General features: G+C 42.9%; 1 protein-coding gene across 1 annotated transcript; it reads left to right on the forward strand.

Moving 5' to 3' along the window:
* The first annotated feature begins 5,997 nt into the window (after nucleotides 1-5,997).
* On the forward strand, nucleotides 5,998-12,172 carry LOC137229760 (protein PIP-1-like). The gene is made up of 3 exons (XM_067747692.1): nucleotides 5,998-6,127; nucleotides 10,354-10,467; nucleotides 11,230-12,172. Exons 1-3 carry the CDS (start codon nucleotides 6,064-6,066, stop codon nucleotides 11,352-11,354), a joined length of 303 nt encoding a protein of 100 aa, XP_067603793.1. The 5' UTR covers nucleotides 5,998-6,063; the 3' UTR covers nucleotides 11,355-12,172.
* Nucleotides 12,173-17,340: the final 5,168 nt, after the last annotated feature.

The following is a 17,340-nucleotide window of genomic DNA, read 5'->3' on the forward strand; positions in this document are numbered from 1 at the left end:
AACCAGGAAGAGAAAAAGGGATTTGGACTCAGGTACCAAGACACTCATTCACAGACACACACATACCCACAAGATAAAAGCAATTGCAAAAGATCTACTTTGATATAATAGCCAAGCCATTAGGGGCCTTTGCCCTCCAGATCTCAGGGAGTATTGAGGCATTTTCTTTCATTTAGGAAGCATAGCTAAAGATCTATTAGTTTTACAAAAATACTCTAGGGGACTATAAGATGGAACAGAGCTCTGATTATCCATACTTAACTATTCATGGCCAGTGTTATCATATATCAAGCAAACAGCAATTCAAATCGGTCTCTCAGGGTCACAGTTCCCTAGACCCTCAAAAAAGGAAGATTCCCAACCAGTGCCCCATCAGTCCAAAAGGGGAGAACCCCAACCAATGTCCCATTGGAGATGAAGCTGAACGAATGATCGTGGCTAGTTCAAAAGGGAAAATCTCAACCAATGCTCCACCATAGGTGAAACCTATGCAATAGGGAAGGATACCCTGGTGTCATCACACATGAGCCCCATCATTCACCAAAGACATCTCAACTGGCCAAGGCAAGTACTAACACACATATAAACCACAAACTCATGGTCCCCCAAACAAAGAATCAGACGAGGCATAGCCAGAAAGAATGGACTATGAGTGGCTCACCCCAAAATTATACACACAAAAACACAAACAACTAAGCTACAGTCACACAGACAGAAAATCAGAAGCGGTGTAGTCTAAAATTCCACTTCCACTCCCAAACGGAGGCCTCCAAACAAATTGGCAAGCCTGGCTCTCAAAAAGCAAATGAACTGGTTCCCAAATCGGGTAGAGTACAACAACAATTCCCCTCTCCAACAGGGTACCCCAATCAAACAAATTGGCTTGTCCTGTAAAGGAAAAGCCCAAATTGAGGGGGGATTATGTTCCTGGTTGTACACACCAGAGTGACTTACCCTCAAGTGGCTCACTTCCCACCAGGGAAGCAGCCCAAATGGAGTGGAGAGAATTCCCAGTTTGCACAAGCTGGAGCAGCTCACCCAGTGACACCGAATGTGGACCACATCTCCAGATGTTTCTCCGCCTCAAACAGCCTCATGCCATGGGAGACCAACGCCTGTTGGGGACAGTCCCTCCAAGATCCCTGGAGTGAAATGGGCTCCAACAGCTGCTGGAGGCTCAGGGAAGGGGCTGCCCCAGGCCAGGGTTGACCAGCCACGGGCACAGACTCCTGGCTGGCTCACCAAAATTGTTAATGAAGGTTCATGTGCCTGACGCACAGTGAGGTCAAACAAACTGAAATGTCAGAGTTTGGAGCAGAGGAAGGTTTATTGCAAGTCCATGCAAGGAGACGAGGTGGCTCATGCCCCAAAAAGCTTTGTGCTACCCGAAGGGTTTTGGCAAAGCAGTTTTAAAAGCCAGGTAATGGAGAGGAGGTCACAGGGTATGGTTTTCGGATCCTGTACAATTCTCTGATTGGCTGATGATGAGGGAACAGGGTGGTGTCACAGGGGTTAACTTTATCAGTCCTTAGGCTCTGGGAGGCCTGGAGCTATGTGCTCATGGTCATCAAGTAGTTCACATCTTCCATTTGGTGGGGGGTTTTCACATCTGGAAAACAACTCATGAAATTTGCATCAAATACTATTATCTAGGTACTTCAGAGAAGAGCTAAAGCAGAAGATATGGGGGCAAGGCCTGTCCTGGGAAGGCCCCATAGGTTCCTGCTCAGTTACACTTTGAGAGAGATGAGGGAAGATTGTTGCTTATTATTCTCCTGAATCAGAGCAATTAAGTAAACAAGTAATTAGAGATCTAATTCTTATGGTTCATGAAAAGTGAAATGTTTCTAGGAGAGTGAGAGCAAACATTTTTTATCTTTAAACTGTACACATGCCCAGCTCCCAACTGTATACATGTACATGTCTGGATCTTTTATAGAAGCAGTACGGAATCAGGGAACATTTCCCAACAACACATTAAAAATCATTTCTAATATATGTATGAGATAAAAAAAAAAACTGCTTTTTTTTTCTTTCAGCATCTTTCATTGGGATGCATTTTATATATAGTATATATTATTCAGTAGAAATCTCTCTCTTAGTCTGGAGAACAACCCAGAGGATGGGATGCTGTTTACCACCCTCCCACCCCCTACCCTCTGCACTGGCTGTCCATCTGGGAATGTCTGTATTTCACCTTCATTTTTGAAAGATGAATTTTGTGAATGTAGGATTCTTGGTTGACAGTTTTGTTTTTTCTTTCAGCAGTTTAAATTTGTCATCCCATCTTCTCTGGCCCCCACTATTTCTAAAGAGAAGTCAGCTTTTAACCTTATTGAGGGAATCCCTTGTATGTCATGAGTCATTTGTTTTCATGCTGTTTACAAGATTTTTTTTGCCTTTTAACATTTTTACTATGATATGCCTAGCTGTAAATCTCTTGTGTTCATCCTACTAAGAATTTGTTGAACTTTCTGGATGATGTATCAATCAAGGTTCCTCAGAGGAATAGAACCAAACATATAATTTTATATTTGTTAAATGTGACATCTAGGATGTCTCATGGAAAGTTTCTTTCCCCTGAGAAATGTTATATTTCCTGCCACATCAGTAAACAAAGGATGTCACAGTCATCAGAGATTGCAGCCACCATTGGTGAGCTCGTGAGCACTGAGGGAACTCAGGAAGGAGAAGAATGCCTGCCATCTAGCAGCCCTCAGACTGCAGCCACTCCCCACAGTGAGCCCTGTGGAAACTCAGGATGTGAAAACACAGGATACTGGCCTCAGATAGCTGAGGTGCATATCAAAGGAATGATTTCAGTGAGCCCAGACTCTTGCATCTTCCCATTTACAGAAAAGTGCTAAATTCCTTAATTTGCAATATCTGGTTTTCTTTAATTAACAATAATCTTTTGACGTTCAGACTACCTGCCCTTCTTGCAAAACTCCTATATATCCTGGCTCCCCCCACACCTCCTCAGAGCAGTTGCCTCCTGGGCTTAAAGTCCTAAAAATTTCTGCCAAATAAAACATAACTCTCAACTTTTAGGGTGTGTGTATTTTTTTCAGTTGAAACCCCCTACCCCAGCTTTACTGAGGTATAATTGATAATAAAAATTATGTATATTTAAAAGTTACAACATGATGATTTCATATATGTATACACTGTGAAATGATTACCACAATCAAGCTAATTAAAACATTTATCTTACAAGTTATCCGTGTGTGTGTGTGTGTGTGTGTGTGTGTGTGTGTGTGGTAAGAACACTTAAGATCTACTCTCTTAGCAAGTTTCAAATATACAATACAGTTTTATTAAGTATAGTCACCATGCTACACATTAGATCTCCAGAACTTAGACATCTTATAGTAAAAATTTGACCATCTCCCCATCCACTCCTCTGACACCCCCCCATCAAAGGCAGTTTTTATTGCCTGTTTTTTGTGGTTTTTTTATGTGTATAGGTCATACTTTCCTGTTTCTTTGCATGTCTCATAATTTTGGGTTGAAAACTGAATACTTTAGGTAAATTATTGTAGTAACTCTGGATATTGATTCCTGCTCTTTCACCTTACCCTCCCGGGCTTGTTTTTGTCGTCATTTTCCTGTTTATTTGTTTAGCGACTTGGCTGGACTATTTTAGTGAAATCTATTTTCCCTGCAGTGTGACAGCTTTGATGTCACCCCTCAGAGGGCACAGGCTGGTGCATGGTCACAGTCATCCTGGGATGAGAGTGGCCTACCAGGGCTCTTTGGGACCATCTCTTTCCCTGATTCTCTGTGAAATTGTCTGCCTCTACTTGTGTCACACCAAGCTGTGGGCTCCATGACTAACTGGCTGATGGCTCTATTAACAATGACTTAGGACATGAAAAGCTTCATTGTCTGATCCAATTAATTTCAGATCCCTTTTATAAAGATCACTTTTCAGGCCAGTCTTTCATATTTGTTCTGCTCCCAGTAGGATTTTTCTTAGCTGTTTCTTTCTCTGGTTCTCTCTGGTAAACTAGCTAACCTACAGTTTAATGTGTTGCTTGCAGGGAGATAAGAGTCTCTTCTTTAATTGCTTACCACCAAAATCTCCATTGTTTTTGAGGATGCCCTTATTCTTGAATGTCCGCACACTCTGTTTAGAATAAAGTTTGTTTTTCTGGGGAGAACTTCAGATTCTTAAGCTCCTATGGACTGCCCCTCTCTCTTGGCAAAATCTCTAAGCCCAGAGTTTGTGGAGGGGCAGAGACCTACTTAGCCAAGAGCTACATCCCTGCTTTCCAAGCAAGGTACTGCGCAGGGGGAGTAGCCTTTGGTCTTCTTGTCTTGCCTCTCCTGAAATGGAACCTCTGTCATAGCTGAGGGCAATATTATCAGACTGCCACACCTGTGTTAGAGGCTCTGCTTTCTGGTGGGGAGCATGGTTGGTGGAGGAAGGGACACACTTGTCTTGGCCATACATGCAGGAATTTAGCTTCTGCAACTTGGAACTACGATGCTTGAGGAATGCTAGTGGTCTGACCCTCCCAGTGAGATGCCATGTCCCTCCACTGGGAGCTGGGGTAAAGAATGCCCCATTTTCTTGGCCATACCTTCCTAGAGTGGAATTTCTTTCATGCAGACCTGTGCAAGTTATGGTTCAGATGCCACAGATTCTCACTGTTCCTACTGAGATTTAGTACATTTTCTTGAAAAAAAAAAGTTTCTTGATTTGTTGTATGCCCTTAGGACATTTTCCAGAGATTTAAAATGATTGTTTTAAACATAGCTTTTGCCAGTTATAGTTGTTTCATTGGATGGGGTGGGAATGGGTCTGCAGATCTCCTCCTGACACCATTCTGGAAAGAGAGTTCTCCACTGGCTCTAATCTAGCATCCAGAATAGAAAAGAAAATTTTATTTAAAAAGGAATAGTGAGATGAAACACTGACAACAAGAACTCTGGGTTGCTTGTAGTATAGATCTTGAAGATGGAGAAATGGAGAAATACTCCATCTTGCTCCTGTTTGCCAAAATGTGAAAAAACAAATGCAGATGTGCTTCATTTCCAAGAAAGGAGACAATAATACTGAGACAGGCTGGGACCTGGGACCTAGGACCCTTTCTGCAGTGCTTGCACCTGGACAAATGTCTCCTCCAGCAACAAAATACAAAGAAACTATAAGGGACTAGAAATAACTGTGTGCATGTGCAGTTGGGGCAGATTATGGACAACAAGATACAAAGAGGCCAAAAGCACAACTGCCACTTCTGAAGAGCCGGGAGCAAAAGCAGGGTCCTACGTATGCCCCCTGCACACAACACCACCAAAGGGGTGGGCAGACCACCTAAGCCACCCCTCCAGACTGACCCCTGGACCCACCCCTACCTCACCCCATGTAAGGAACCAGCTCACCTCCTCTGAGTGAGCTAGTGAATAAGGGAAACTGTTGCTAGTTCTCACTTTCCCCTGCTGCAGCAGGGGCCCCAATAAAGCCTTGCCTGAATTTCTTGTCTGGCCTCTGATCAATTTCTTTTGATTAAGGAGGCCAGGAACCTTGGTTGGTAACACTACCACCAAAATCTATTTGTGTCCAGCCTGCACTTTACAAAGTCTAAGCATGTGTTTATTTCCCTAGGCTTATTTTAATAAGATAGTATCCTTAATAGGAATATTTTTGTTCACACCATACCTCAGTAGTTCCTTTCAATATGGCAAACCTCTTAGATCATAAAACGTCACTAACTCAATTGAATTCCCAAATCCTTAGGCAGTGTAAGTCAGACTCTAGTCTTCCATTTTACAATTGTGAAATGGAGACACAAAAGAGCCAGCTCTTCTTACATAACTTGGCTCCCTCAGTAGGGCCACTGGAGGTGAGCAGGGCCAATAATGCTGAAAGGAATGCAGGGCCCCAGTTCCTTCAGGGACCCTGTTTGCTCTTTGTCTGTGGAAGTACAGCCCTTTGCCTGGGCTGCCATTGGCTGCTCCTCCCAGCCTGGAATTATAAAGCCGTATCTCAGAGGCTCTCAAGGCCTGTGGTTCTGTCCTGCCTTCTGTAACTCTTTGGTGCTGGGGCCAAATCCAGAGATGGGTAAGTGCCTCCTGCTGCTGCCGCTGGTGGTCCTGTCCTCACTGCTGAGATTCCTGCAAGGTGAGCCCTCTGGGGAGCATGTAGGAGGGCAATGGGGACTGAGGAGAACCTGGGTGAGTGGCAGGTTATGTTTCCAGGCACTGCCTCTCTCTTTGACTCTTTGTCTGCTTGCCTTGACATTAGAATGTCCAACAGATAAGACGACCATATACATTTTACAATTTAATCTGGGGCATTCTGCTTTCGTAGGAATACATTTCAATATCTTTTTGCTTGAAAGTCTGTTTTTCATAACTTCAACTGGTTAAACATTTTTGAAAGCTGAAATACTTGGGTACTCCATTTGTTGACTACTTTAAGATTTCAGACTGTTGGGGTTATACTGTAGAAACAGGATGGACCCTCACCCAAACTTGGATCAGATGTCAAGACTGATGATGTCACATATGCACCAGGAGAGTATGAAAATGTTTATTACTTACCTAATGAGGCTTTCTCGGGAGAGCAGGGCTTACTGCCAGGTGTCTTAAGATGGCTTGAGGGAACAGAGAAAGGAGACTCAAATTTCTATGGTGGTGAGGGGGACAGACAGGGCAAGGGTTCCTGCATTCAGGTAGGGGCTTGTGTGGTTTGAAACTCCCACCAGTGGTAAAGGAGGGAGCTCCTGAGGCCCAGATGTGGGGCACAGGGGAGAGACTTCAAGGCTGCCAGCTGTGAAACATAAAAAAATGGAGTCAAAATCTACTACCTGACCAAAATGCAACTGATATTTGCAGGACCTTTTACAAAATGTTCATTACTGTTGTAGCACACTTAGATTGAATCACAATGTAGTTCCTTAGAAGCTAAACCATTTTCAGATCTGCTTGATGACAAGGAGCAGGGAGAAATTTTGCTAAAGACTATTTTTTATTCCACATCACAAAATTTTACAGTTCAGTTATTTTATCTGTGGGTGTGTATGTGCACATACATATATAATATATAAAATATATTTTTTCATATATATAATTCATAAAATAACATATTCTATATGTTATATATATTTTAACATTATAATATATAACATTAAAATATATAAAGTATTTACATATATATTTATTTATATTCATATACTATCTGGTTTGGACACAGTTAGGACACACTTCAGAATTATGTGTGAATCAAAACCAACTATCAGGGCATTTTTTGCTCTCTGGGCCTCAATTAAGTAAAAACTTTTTTTTTTTTTTGCTGCAATATTATATTCTACCAGCATTTGTATTTATTCTTTCACAGTAAAAAGAAATGATTTTATGTTCTATGTGGACTTTTAAATTAAATTTATTATAGCATTCACAAAAAGTCAGGTATTTCACCTTCTACAGAATATACTTTCATAGCTTTTATTTGATTCCATGATTGATTGAAAACTGGAATGATCATTGGCATTAACAGGCATCATTTGTTTCCAATGTCCTTCTTCAGCAAACGGAATCAGTCTGTTAATAGTCAATGTTTTGTTTGTTTTGTAAAAGCACAAGAAGACTCAGAATAAAAAATATAAAAAATTAATTTAGAAGAACACACATTTGATCTAAATGAAAATCCATCATCCTGGCTTGTGCTTCCCTCTGAAGCTGATAGGAGTAAAAATCATTTGTCTGGAAGGTGATCCCAGGAAATACCAGGACGGGCGTGGGGAAGTAAGACAGAATATGCAATGAAGTTAATAAGCTGGACACCATGGTGGGCAAATGGAATCCATCCTGCTGGAAATTCTGGAGGACAGTGTAGAGGATCCAACTCATGGGTGAGAAAGTTGGAGTAGTCACCCACCGATTCCCCATCTGTTCTTGGGAGAGGGACGCTCCCAGAGGCATCTGCTCTCCACTGTTCCAGCTGCCCTGTATGCACAGCGAGTGTGTCCTACAGCCCCCCGTCAGAGTCACAAGTGTTGCAGTCACAAGCATGTGGAGGTGAAGGCTGAGGGCTACAGGGAGAACAATGGGAATTACACCTGCTTCAGTCAGTGATACGTGAGGCCTCTGTTGCAGCTGCACAAGTGAAATCATCCTAGGGCACAGCCTTCTTCAAATAACTACTAACTTTCAAAAGAGCCACTGAAATTCTTAAGCAGATTTGTATCTTTAGGAGGTTTTCATGGGATCAGGGACAGCACAGGCCCAGGGGCAATGGTAAATATTGACAGACAGGCTGTTCAAGTTATACAGTCATCATTAAGTTTAGAGGAAGAGGAATTGAGTGCTCAGTTTTCTACTGAGTGTGCATTTTTCAAAGTTCATTCCAGGCGAAAAGCTTTACTGCAAGATAAAAATGTGTGAGTAAATAAAAAAATGTATAGTTTCAGATTTAAACTACACAAAAAATGATGAGGTCGTGGCAAGCACATTGAAATGACCTTCTATTTGTTCTGCTGTAGCTTTCCCAGCCCCTGTTTCCCACATAAATATTTCATTTATACTTGACCTTTAATTTCTCACATTTTGCACGGATTCGGTTGACTTGTGGCTTCCTTCCAGTTTCCACCCTCTTTCCTAGCCCTCTGTTACTTTCTCTTTCTTTAAAATCTATTGTCTGCACACCTGCAGTGAATAGAAAAACATAGTGAAACTGCAAAACATAGATCAGTTAATGTCATTCTCTATTGAAAAACCTCTGATGGCTTCCTCCAACTTTGAATAAAATCCCAGTTCTTACAATGGCCTAAACTGTCCTGTCCAAATAAGATATAAGCTGAGCTACAGATGTTATTCTAAATCTTCTAGTAGGCATATTAAAAAAATAAGAAATGTGTAAAATTAACTTTAATAGTACACTTTATTTAACCCAATACATCTAAAATATTACTTCAGCATGTAATCAACATCAAAGTTACTGATGAGCAATTAAAATTTTTTTGTGTGCTAAGTGTTTGAAATTGACCTACAGCCCATCTGTTTGGACTACTCGCATTTCACAGGCTCAACAGCCATGTAAGTCCTGTGGATACCATGTACAACAGTGCGGGTCTAAGCAGATACGTGCTGTGCTTATGGTCTGGTCTCTACCGACCTCTTCAGTCCCATTTTATAATATTCTCACCCTTTTCCACTTTACCTGTGCTGTTCTGTTTGTTTCTCAAACTGGCCAAGCTAATTCCGTCTCAGAACCCTTCTGTGCACTTGCCTGTGGATCTTCCTGGAACCAGTTTCCCAACTTCTCCCAGCCGTTTAAGTAGTCAGCTTTAAAAAAAACATCATTCAGGTTTGAGCTTAAATCACACTTGAGAAAGCTTTTCTGCCTCCCCAAGGTCTCCCCACGCTGTCTCCTCCATGTTTCCTCCATCTCATCATCTTCACAAGTCACCAGGACCTGAAATAACCTTTCTTATTTTTCATTGTCAGTCATTTTCCCCATTTATTTGTTTATTGTTTAAATAAGTGGAATGCATGTTTCAGTGCTCCTTCAGCACTCAATTCCCAACACATGGAATAGGGCCTCCCACATGTCAGGTGCTCACTGTTTGGTGAATAACGCAGGGAGCGCAGGGACCACTGGGTGCTCATCCCAAGAAGGAGGCTCCAGGGCAAGTGTTTGTCCGGAAGCTCCCTCCCTCCCTCTCTTCCTCCCTCCCTTCCTTCCTGCCCTCCTCAATCTCCCCCTGGCTTGCCTCACTCTCTTACTTCCAATCTTCTCTTTTACTTCCCATCCTCCTCCTCCCACCCGTCCTTTCTCTCCCCTACCTGTCCCCTTCAGCTCTCCTTTTAGGCTGAGTCCTGGTGTTCTCCTCGGACCCCGACTCCTCAGATGAAAGGGAGAGTGGAGGGTGGGGCTCTGTGTGAAGGAGGGTGAGGGGAGGCTTTGTGAAGCTGCAGCCAGGACGGAGCAGGGGTGGGCAGTGCCGACTCCTTCGCAACTCCAACCATCACCTGTTCTGCTCCTGCAGATGCCATTCACATGGAACATTTTCAATGGTGCCCCTTGGTGTTGGGGTGATAATCAGTTGGCAAGTGGGGTCAATGGAGCTGCAGTGAAGGGCTCGACCTCATTCCTCCAGCAGCACAGCCCATCCCTGGGAGGACAGGCAGAGCCCTCTGTGCTCAGGTGCAGACCTTGTGCCTAGAGGCGCGCACGCCTCCTCCCAGGTGCAAGCCAAGCACGGAGAAATGACCTGCTTTCAGCACATTCCTCAGGCACTGGGAGCTGGTCAGTGTCCAGGCGAACCTGGGTCACAGGTGTGCTCCCTCCTGAGCAGCCGGGATGCTGGGACGTAAGAGCCTTATTATGCTGCTTTGACTTTCCAGCTCTAGAATGTTTCCAGTGTCACCGAGTCAATGCCAGCGGGGTTTGCGAGAACAGGGAAAGCTTCTGCCACACTCAAGGCAGCCAGCAGTGCTTCCTGAGGAAGGTCTACGAAGGTAGGTGGGGCCTGAGAAGTCTCCTGGGTGACCTTTGCCAGAGGTTAGGGGCTGGCAGTGGGTGTTCAGGGTGGGGGGATAGTATGAACCCTCCATGGGACACCATGAGAGCCTGGGCCCCAAGAACAAGGCTGGGTGCCTGTAGGACTCAGGGCAGTGACCCCTCAGGAACCCTGGGAGTAGGAACTGCATAGAAAAGGGGTTGGTTTTCTTTTCTTAACCTAGTGAAACATTTTCATCTCGTTGTGGTACTGGACTGCCACTCGCTATTAATTGGGATGGTGACCTGTAAGCAAAGTAGGGAGTTTAGCTCCTGAGGGTAACTGGAACTGGGCTGCTGAAATTCCTCTGAGTGGGACCTGACTGTGATGGGGTTTGGGGAACTAGGGACATAGACTGGGGGAGAAATGGTCAGGGTGGAGAGGGCAATTTCCATTCATCCTCTCTGCCCTCTCGTGTGGAGGGAATGGATTGAGCTCTAATATACAGAGCTTGCAGAGCTGTTTTAGGAGAGCCCATTAGGGGGCCTACCTCCAGCATCTCATTCCCAGGCGGCAGACATTCACCCTACCAGGAGCATGAGTCCTCCATGGGATGTGCTATTTTCTCCTCATTCTTGATTAGTTGGTTGATGCATTGATCCTGTGATTTCGTTCAGGAATATTTACTGAGCTGCATACCAGGATATGCTGGGTCCCATACCCATGGGCCTGCAGCCTGGGTTCTGGGACCTCACTTGCCCTCTTCTCTGTCTCTTTCCAGGTGACACCATTTCCTATGGATACCAGGGTTGTAGCAGCCTATGTGTTCCTATGAAGCTCTTTAAATTCAGTGTTACTGTGGAATTTAGATGCTGCCATGACTCACCTCTCTGCAACAAGTTCTAAAGACAGGGCCCAGCTTTCGCCCTGATGTGGTGGATGAAGCTAAGTTAGGATCCCTTTCAACCACCACAGTCTCCAAGATTCTGTGATCTGAATATGGGTCCCCTATGAGAAGCAGCCTCAGACTCGTTCTGTTTTCAGGCCCCCTTTCCTTTCCTTCATTGCGAGATGCCCCAGGGATAATTTTTGAAACCAAATTGGGGTGAAGATTGATGGGCATAGCTAGGTCCAAGGCTACCTTCTCCCTTTTCAGGCCCTAAATCATCAGTCACATTGATTGCTGCTTAAAAAGGCAGCATCTGTGGAAGGCTGCATTTGTGATTCTTCATGTTCTGGGGGCAGGAACTGAAGGAGGAGGGAGAGTCTTTGAAAGCTGAAAACAGTAGAAGTGTGAGGGGAGTCCATAAATGATGGGTTAGTTGAGTGGGCTAGGTGTTGTAACACAAATCTCTTAAGTGGCTTAAATAAAAAATTTAAAAAAATGGAGTCACTTATGTCAAAGTGATTTAAGATGGAGTTGGGAGGCTATTAAGGAAGTGGAACTTACACACGTCCATCCCTAAACCCAACATAAACTTTGGACCCATCCATCCTGAGACCACCTGGAACTTGCCTTCTTTACTCCTTAGAGACCACAGCTTAGCAACCAATGTGCTGCCAGCAAGTGAGTGAAAGTCTGCCGGCACCAATCGTAGTTCTGTAAAGATAACTTTCGTTACTTCTCTGGAATATCTTTTTTTGCCTTTAGAAGCCCCCGCTATTTTCTGTTCCCCCCGGAGCACATTTGAGTTGCCATTCGAATCGGTGCCTCCCAAAATGCAATTCTTGGAACTCTAAATAAACTCTTTTTCTTATTTGCAGCCTTCTGCGTTTTTTGGTTATCACCTGATAATGGTCTCCGTATCACCATAGCTTGTTTTTGCTATGAAAACATGCCACAGGCTGGGTGGGAGGGTGCGTTTAGACACATCTCCTCAAGGGTGCAAACCATGTGGACGTTAGAAGACTTTCATCTGGTGTGGGTTGACTGGATCAGTGGTGGACACTTGACCCAAGTTGAGTCAATAAAATTCTCTTTCCTGGCAAATTTGTTATTGGATTTTAGAATCGAATTCTTTGAATGTGATTAGAACTGTAATATGAAACTCAGCTGCTATGGGGTGCTCATCTTCATCCATGTGATAGAGAACCAGAGAAAGTCCATCTGCAAAGACAGAAGACTGAAGATAATTCTGAGTGGTGGAATTATCTTTAGAATGAGAAGCAGAGTGCATATGTGATCTTATTCTGGCACACTAAGTACCCATTTTTCATCCACCAATGCTTGATGTTTAAATATTTCACCCAAAGGTACATTTCAAAGGTGGAAAGATGTTGAATGTCACTAAAATGTATCCAGTCCTTATGATTGTGTCTGCTCTCAGCATTTATATCTTTCCGTGATGCAGTCAATAATAAGACAACAATGATAATCGTAAGTTGCAGGTATCAAAAGCAGTACTCTTGTATGCATTATATCTTTTAACTCTCACAGCTCTGTGAGGGAGGTACTATTATTATTCCCATATTATAGATGAGGGAACTAAAGCCTAGAGAGGTATAATAGGTTCCCAAAACTGTGGCAGTAGATTTCCACCCAGACGATCTGTCTCCAAAGTTCACAATACTCTCTCCAATCCAAAAGTTACTTATTGGAGCAAGAATAGACAAACATTCTCTGTAAGGACCAGAGAGTAAACATTTTAGGCTTTGTGAACCATACAGTCTTTTGTAACTATTCAACTCTGTCATTTGCAGCAAAAAGCAGCCACAGAAAATAGGTGAATAAATGAGCGTGGCTGTGTTCTAACAAAATTTTGCTCATGGACACTAAAATTTGAATTTCATATAGTTTTCATATGTTATAAAATACTATTCTTCTCTTGAATTTTCCAACCTTTGAAAGAGGTTTTTTAAAGGGTTTTTTTGTTTTTGTTTTTTGAGGATGCAGAAAACCCAAAGATGAAGGCACAGCTGACATTTGAAAGCATTTATCCGTTTCTATTTAATTGTTTGTTCATTTCCAATGTTCCCTCATGTTGTGGCATGTAAACAAAGAAGAACAGAGAGCACTGCTCACCACCTGGTTCCTCAAGAGTTAAGTTGTAACCCACTGCAGTGCTGACCGACAGTGCACTCTAAGAGGAAAGTAAGATGATAACAGATGGAGCACCCTGTGCTGTGGACAAGCAGGCCCCTTAGATAGTTGTATATCTCATGAAGAATTTTAATGACACCAGATTCTTGTACCTTCCCATACATAGGAAAAACACTAAAATCGTTAACTTGAGATATGTGTTCTTTGTGCCTAGCAGTAATCTTTCACCAAGATGTATGCTTGGATACACATATTCCTTAGCCAAAAATCATATAAACTGGCTTCTCCTCTGCCTCTTTTGTGTAATTTCCTCAGAGTTACTGAGAGGATGTCACCCAGGCTATAGTCCTCAGTAAGTCACTAAATAAAACATAAACTCACAACTCTTATGTTGTACATTTTTCTTTAAGTAGACAAGTATGTATCAGTATGTCATTTCTTTTTATTGCTGAATAGTATTCCATTGTACGGATAGACCATATTTTGTTTATCCAGTCAGCAGTTAACACACATTTGGGTTTTTTCCATGTTTTGCCTATTATGGATTATGCTACTATGAACACCTGTGTGCAAATTTTTGTGTCAGCTTGTTTTTAATTCTCTTATGTATATACTGTCAATGAAAAAATTAATTGATAGTCAATCCAAGAAAGAAATGGGGAATTTTATTCAACCCAACCTGAGGATTATAACCCAGGAAACACTCTTTCAGAAATCTCCAAGAACTGTTCCACCCATTAGAGGTCAAAGCACAATTATATACGTTTTTGAGACAACAGATTATATATCAAAGTAACATATGGATAGTTTACATAGTCCAGATCTGCACTTACAAGGCAAGTAGTGGGTCATCGTGACCCCTTACAGGATTGAGAAAGGAATGTTATCTCCTAAGGAGTTACCTTGTTGATGCCAGGAGAAAATTGCTGTTTTCGGTCAAGCAGGTATTCCTGTGTCTTCTAAGGAGATCTGGCTAATGTATAATGTGGATGCACAATGCACAGTAAAGAGGGGTAGTGGCCCAAATGGATAGAGACAGAATCTTATGTTTAAAGATTTTCTTGTTCTGCCTTAAAAGTATTTTTATTTCACCAATACCTGGGTATGAAATTGCTATGTCATATGGTAATTCATTGTTTAACTTTCTAAAAAAAGTTAAAAGAACTGCCAAAGTGTTATCCAAAGTGGCTACACCATTTTATATTCCTATGATGTATGGGGGTTCCAAGGTAGTTTTGATTTGCATTTCACTGATGACTTGTCTTTTCTTCCTAAAACATGGCTTAATTGCTTCCAATGTCTCCTTCATCTTCTCTTTGTCAACACGCTTATGAGTAAGAACCCAGCAAGACATAGGGCAAGAGAATCATGGCTGGGATCAAACAGTTTGTCTGGCAAATATGGAACCTACACAACTGACTAGAGGCTGTTTGGGACTATTAAAGGATTAATAGATTATTAAGACTATATATTGTCTTCTACAATCATCTCTCTTTCTTCTGGACTCACTGGCCCCCAACCCAATCAGCCCTTGAATCAGTTTCCATGTACTAGTTCCATGTCTCTTCCTTCCATAAAAAATTACACCAAAAACCCTGATATTTGATACAGAGAGAAAACATTAGGAGGTAAAATATGTGCTCAGCGCAGGGAGGGAGGGATGGAAGGGGGTTTAGAAGCAGAGCTGAGAATCAATGAGAGGGATTTGTTTTTATCATTTGGTGGCTCAAGCCAAACACAGACATATATGGGTAACAGGAGGATCTTCATCTGTTCATAAGCACAGATCTAACCTCTCCCTCCACTGAGGACTTTAGTAAGAACACGTAGATCAAGCATCTTCCCAAGTGGTGGGGGATTGAGAAGGGTCCCTGAGTTTAACCAGTGGAGAACTATATACAAATAGACCCAGATGTTGGAGCTGGGCTTAATATTCTTTTTTTTTATTTTAACTTTTAATTTGAAGTATAGTTGATTTACACTATTTCAGGTGTACACAAAAGTGATTCAGTTATACATGTACATATTCTTTTTCAGATTCATTTCCATTATAGGTTATTACAAGATATTGAATATAGTTTCCTGAGTTATACAATAGGTCCTTGTTGTTTATATATTTTATATATAGTAGTTTGTATCTTGTTAATCCCATATTCCAAATTTATTCCTCCCCTCTTTCCCCTTTGGTAACCATAAGTTTGTTTTCTATATCTGTGGGTCTGTTTCTGTTTTGTAAATAAGTTCATTTGTATCACTTTTTGGATTCCTCATATATGTGATATCATATATTTGTCTTTGTCTGATTTACTTCACTTAGTATAATAATCTCTAGGTCTATCTATGTTGCTGCAAATGGCATTATTTCATTCTTTTTTATGGCTGAGTAATATTCCATTATACATATATATACCACATCCTCTTTATACATTCTTCTGTCAATGGATATTTAGGTTGCTTCCATGTCTTGGTTACTGTAAATAGTGTTGCTATGAACATTGGGGTGCATGTATCTTTGAGTTAAATTCACCTTTGAACAATGTTATCAAGTCCTATTGAAATGAGGTTTAGACTCCTCAAAGTAGTACATTTCCTTAGTGTCCATCCTCTCCACAGAGGCTACTTACATGGAAAACAAATTGTAGGACAAAGGGAAAAGGGAGAAGAAGAGGAATTGGGATGGGACCTGCACCCCAGGGAGGGAGGTCTGAAAGAAGAAAAGTTCCCTCACCCTGAGAACCTCCTTCACTGGCTGGGAGTTATTCCAGGACAGGTAAGGAGCTTCAGAGGCTTGAGAGGAGAGTGTAGGAGCTGGCCTGCAGCCCCACAGGGTAGAGAGAGACCAGTACAGACAGTCCTGGCCACATCACCACACATCCCAGCCTAAGATGTACGCCTGCTGGTATGCGCAGTGGTTGGGTGCTGAAACTGGGGGTTCACTGGACAGACATAGGGAGAGGACTCAGGTTGGTTGCACAGAGACAGGTCATAGGGACTGGAGTGCAGTTGGGCTGCAACTGGGGGCACGTGCAGGATGGAGTGTGTGTCCTCCATAGGAATCCCATGTCAACACAGGAAGGGAGGGACATGGGTTTGCATAGCAGCCTCATTATCAGCATGCTTACAGTGGAGCAAAGACTCTGGCAGCTGTGGGTTCTGTGAATTTTGTGGGCACATGTGGATGCAGGGCTGAAATCTGAGCCCATTACCACCAATCCTACTGCAGGTGCTGGGATACAGCTCAGGTGGGTTCTTGCTGTGGTGGATATTGGGACCAGGACTGCACATGCATGCCTAAGGGCCATTAGAGCTGATTAACTGTGGGCTCAGGGGACACAGTGCCAGTGAGTTTTCACACCAGCAGCTTTGTGAGCACACATGCATGCTTAAGGGAGCTCCAAGCCAATTACTGGAGCTCCCATGTGGAGGCAGCCCCTGATGGCTGTGCCAGCAACAGTGATCTTTGTGGGCATGCACACCAGGTGGCAGGCAACATCACAGAATCACAGGTCCCAGCAAACACCTCTTGCAGAAGAACACTCAGCAGCTCCCTTCTTAGAGGGAGCAATCCAGTCCCATCTATCTCACTATGAAGCTTAGAACCAGATCTGGGAGCTTCTACTCCAAGAAGTGGGGAGCAGACCCTGTCCCCTAAAGGGCTATGACAACCACAGATCAAAGAGGAGGCCCTGCCCAACATCTAGTGCAGACTCTGGTCACCACAACACCGAACACACCCCCTATCAAGGGACCAACAGCCAGCACACTCTGAGCAAAGATATGGCAGGCATCCATACCCAAAACACCCCTGCACCCAAAATATTGTACTCTTACATGCTACACAGGGTCTCTCCC

Source organism: Pseudorca crassidens, chromosome 9, assembly GCF_039906515.1.
Source record: "Pseudorca crassidens isolate mPseCra1 chromosome 9, mPseCra1.hap1, whole genome shotgun sequence".
Taxonomy (NCBI): Eukaryota; Metazoa; Chordata; class Mammalia; order Artiodactyla; family Delphinidae; genus Pseudorca; species Pseudorca crassidens.

Excerpts from the sequence above, each read along its gene's own strand:
- LOC137229760 (XM_067747692.1), top strand. The coding sequence starts at position 6,064 with ATGGGTAAGTGCCTCCTGCTGCTGCCGCTGGTGGTCCTGTCCTCACTG. Across the intron at positions 6,128-10,353 it reads ACTGCTGAGATTCCTGCAAG|CTCTAGAATGTTTCCAGTGT; the intron begins GTGAGCCCTCTG and ends TTGACTTTCCAG. Across the intron at positions 10,468-11,229 it reads CCTGAGGAAGGTCTACGAAG|GTGACACCATTTCCTATGGA; the intron begins GTAGGTGGGGCC and ends GTCTCTTTCCAG.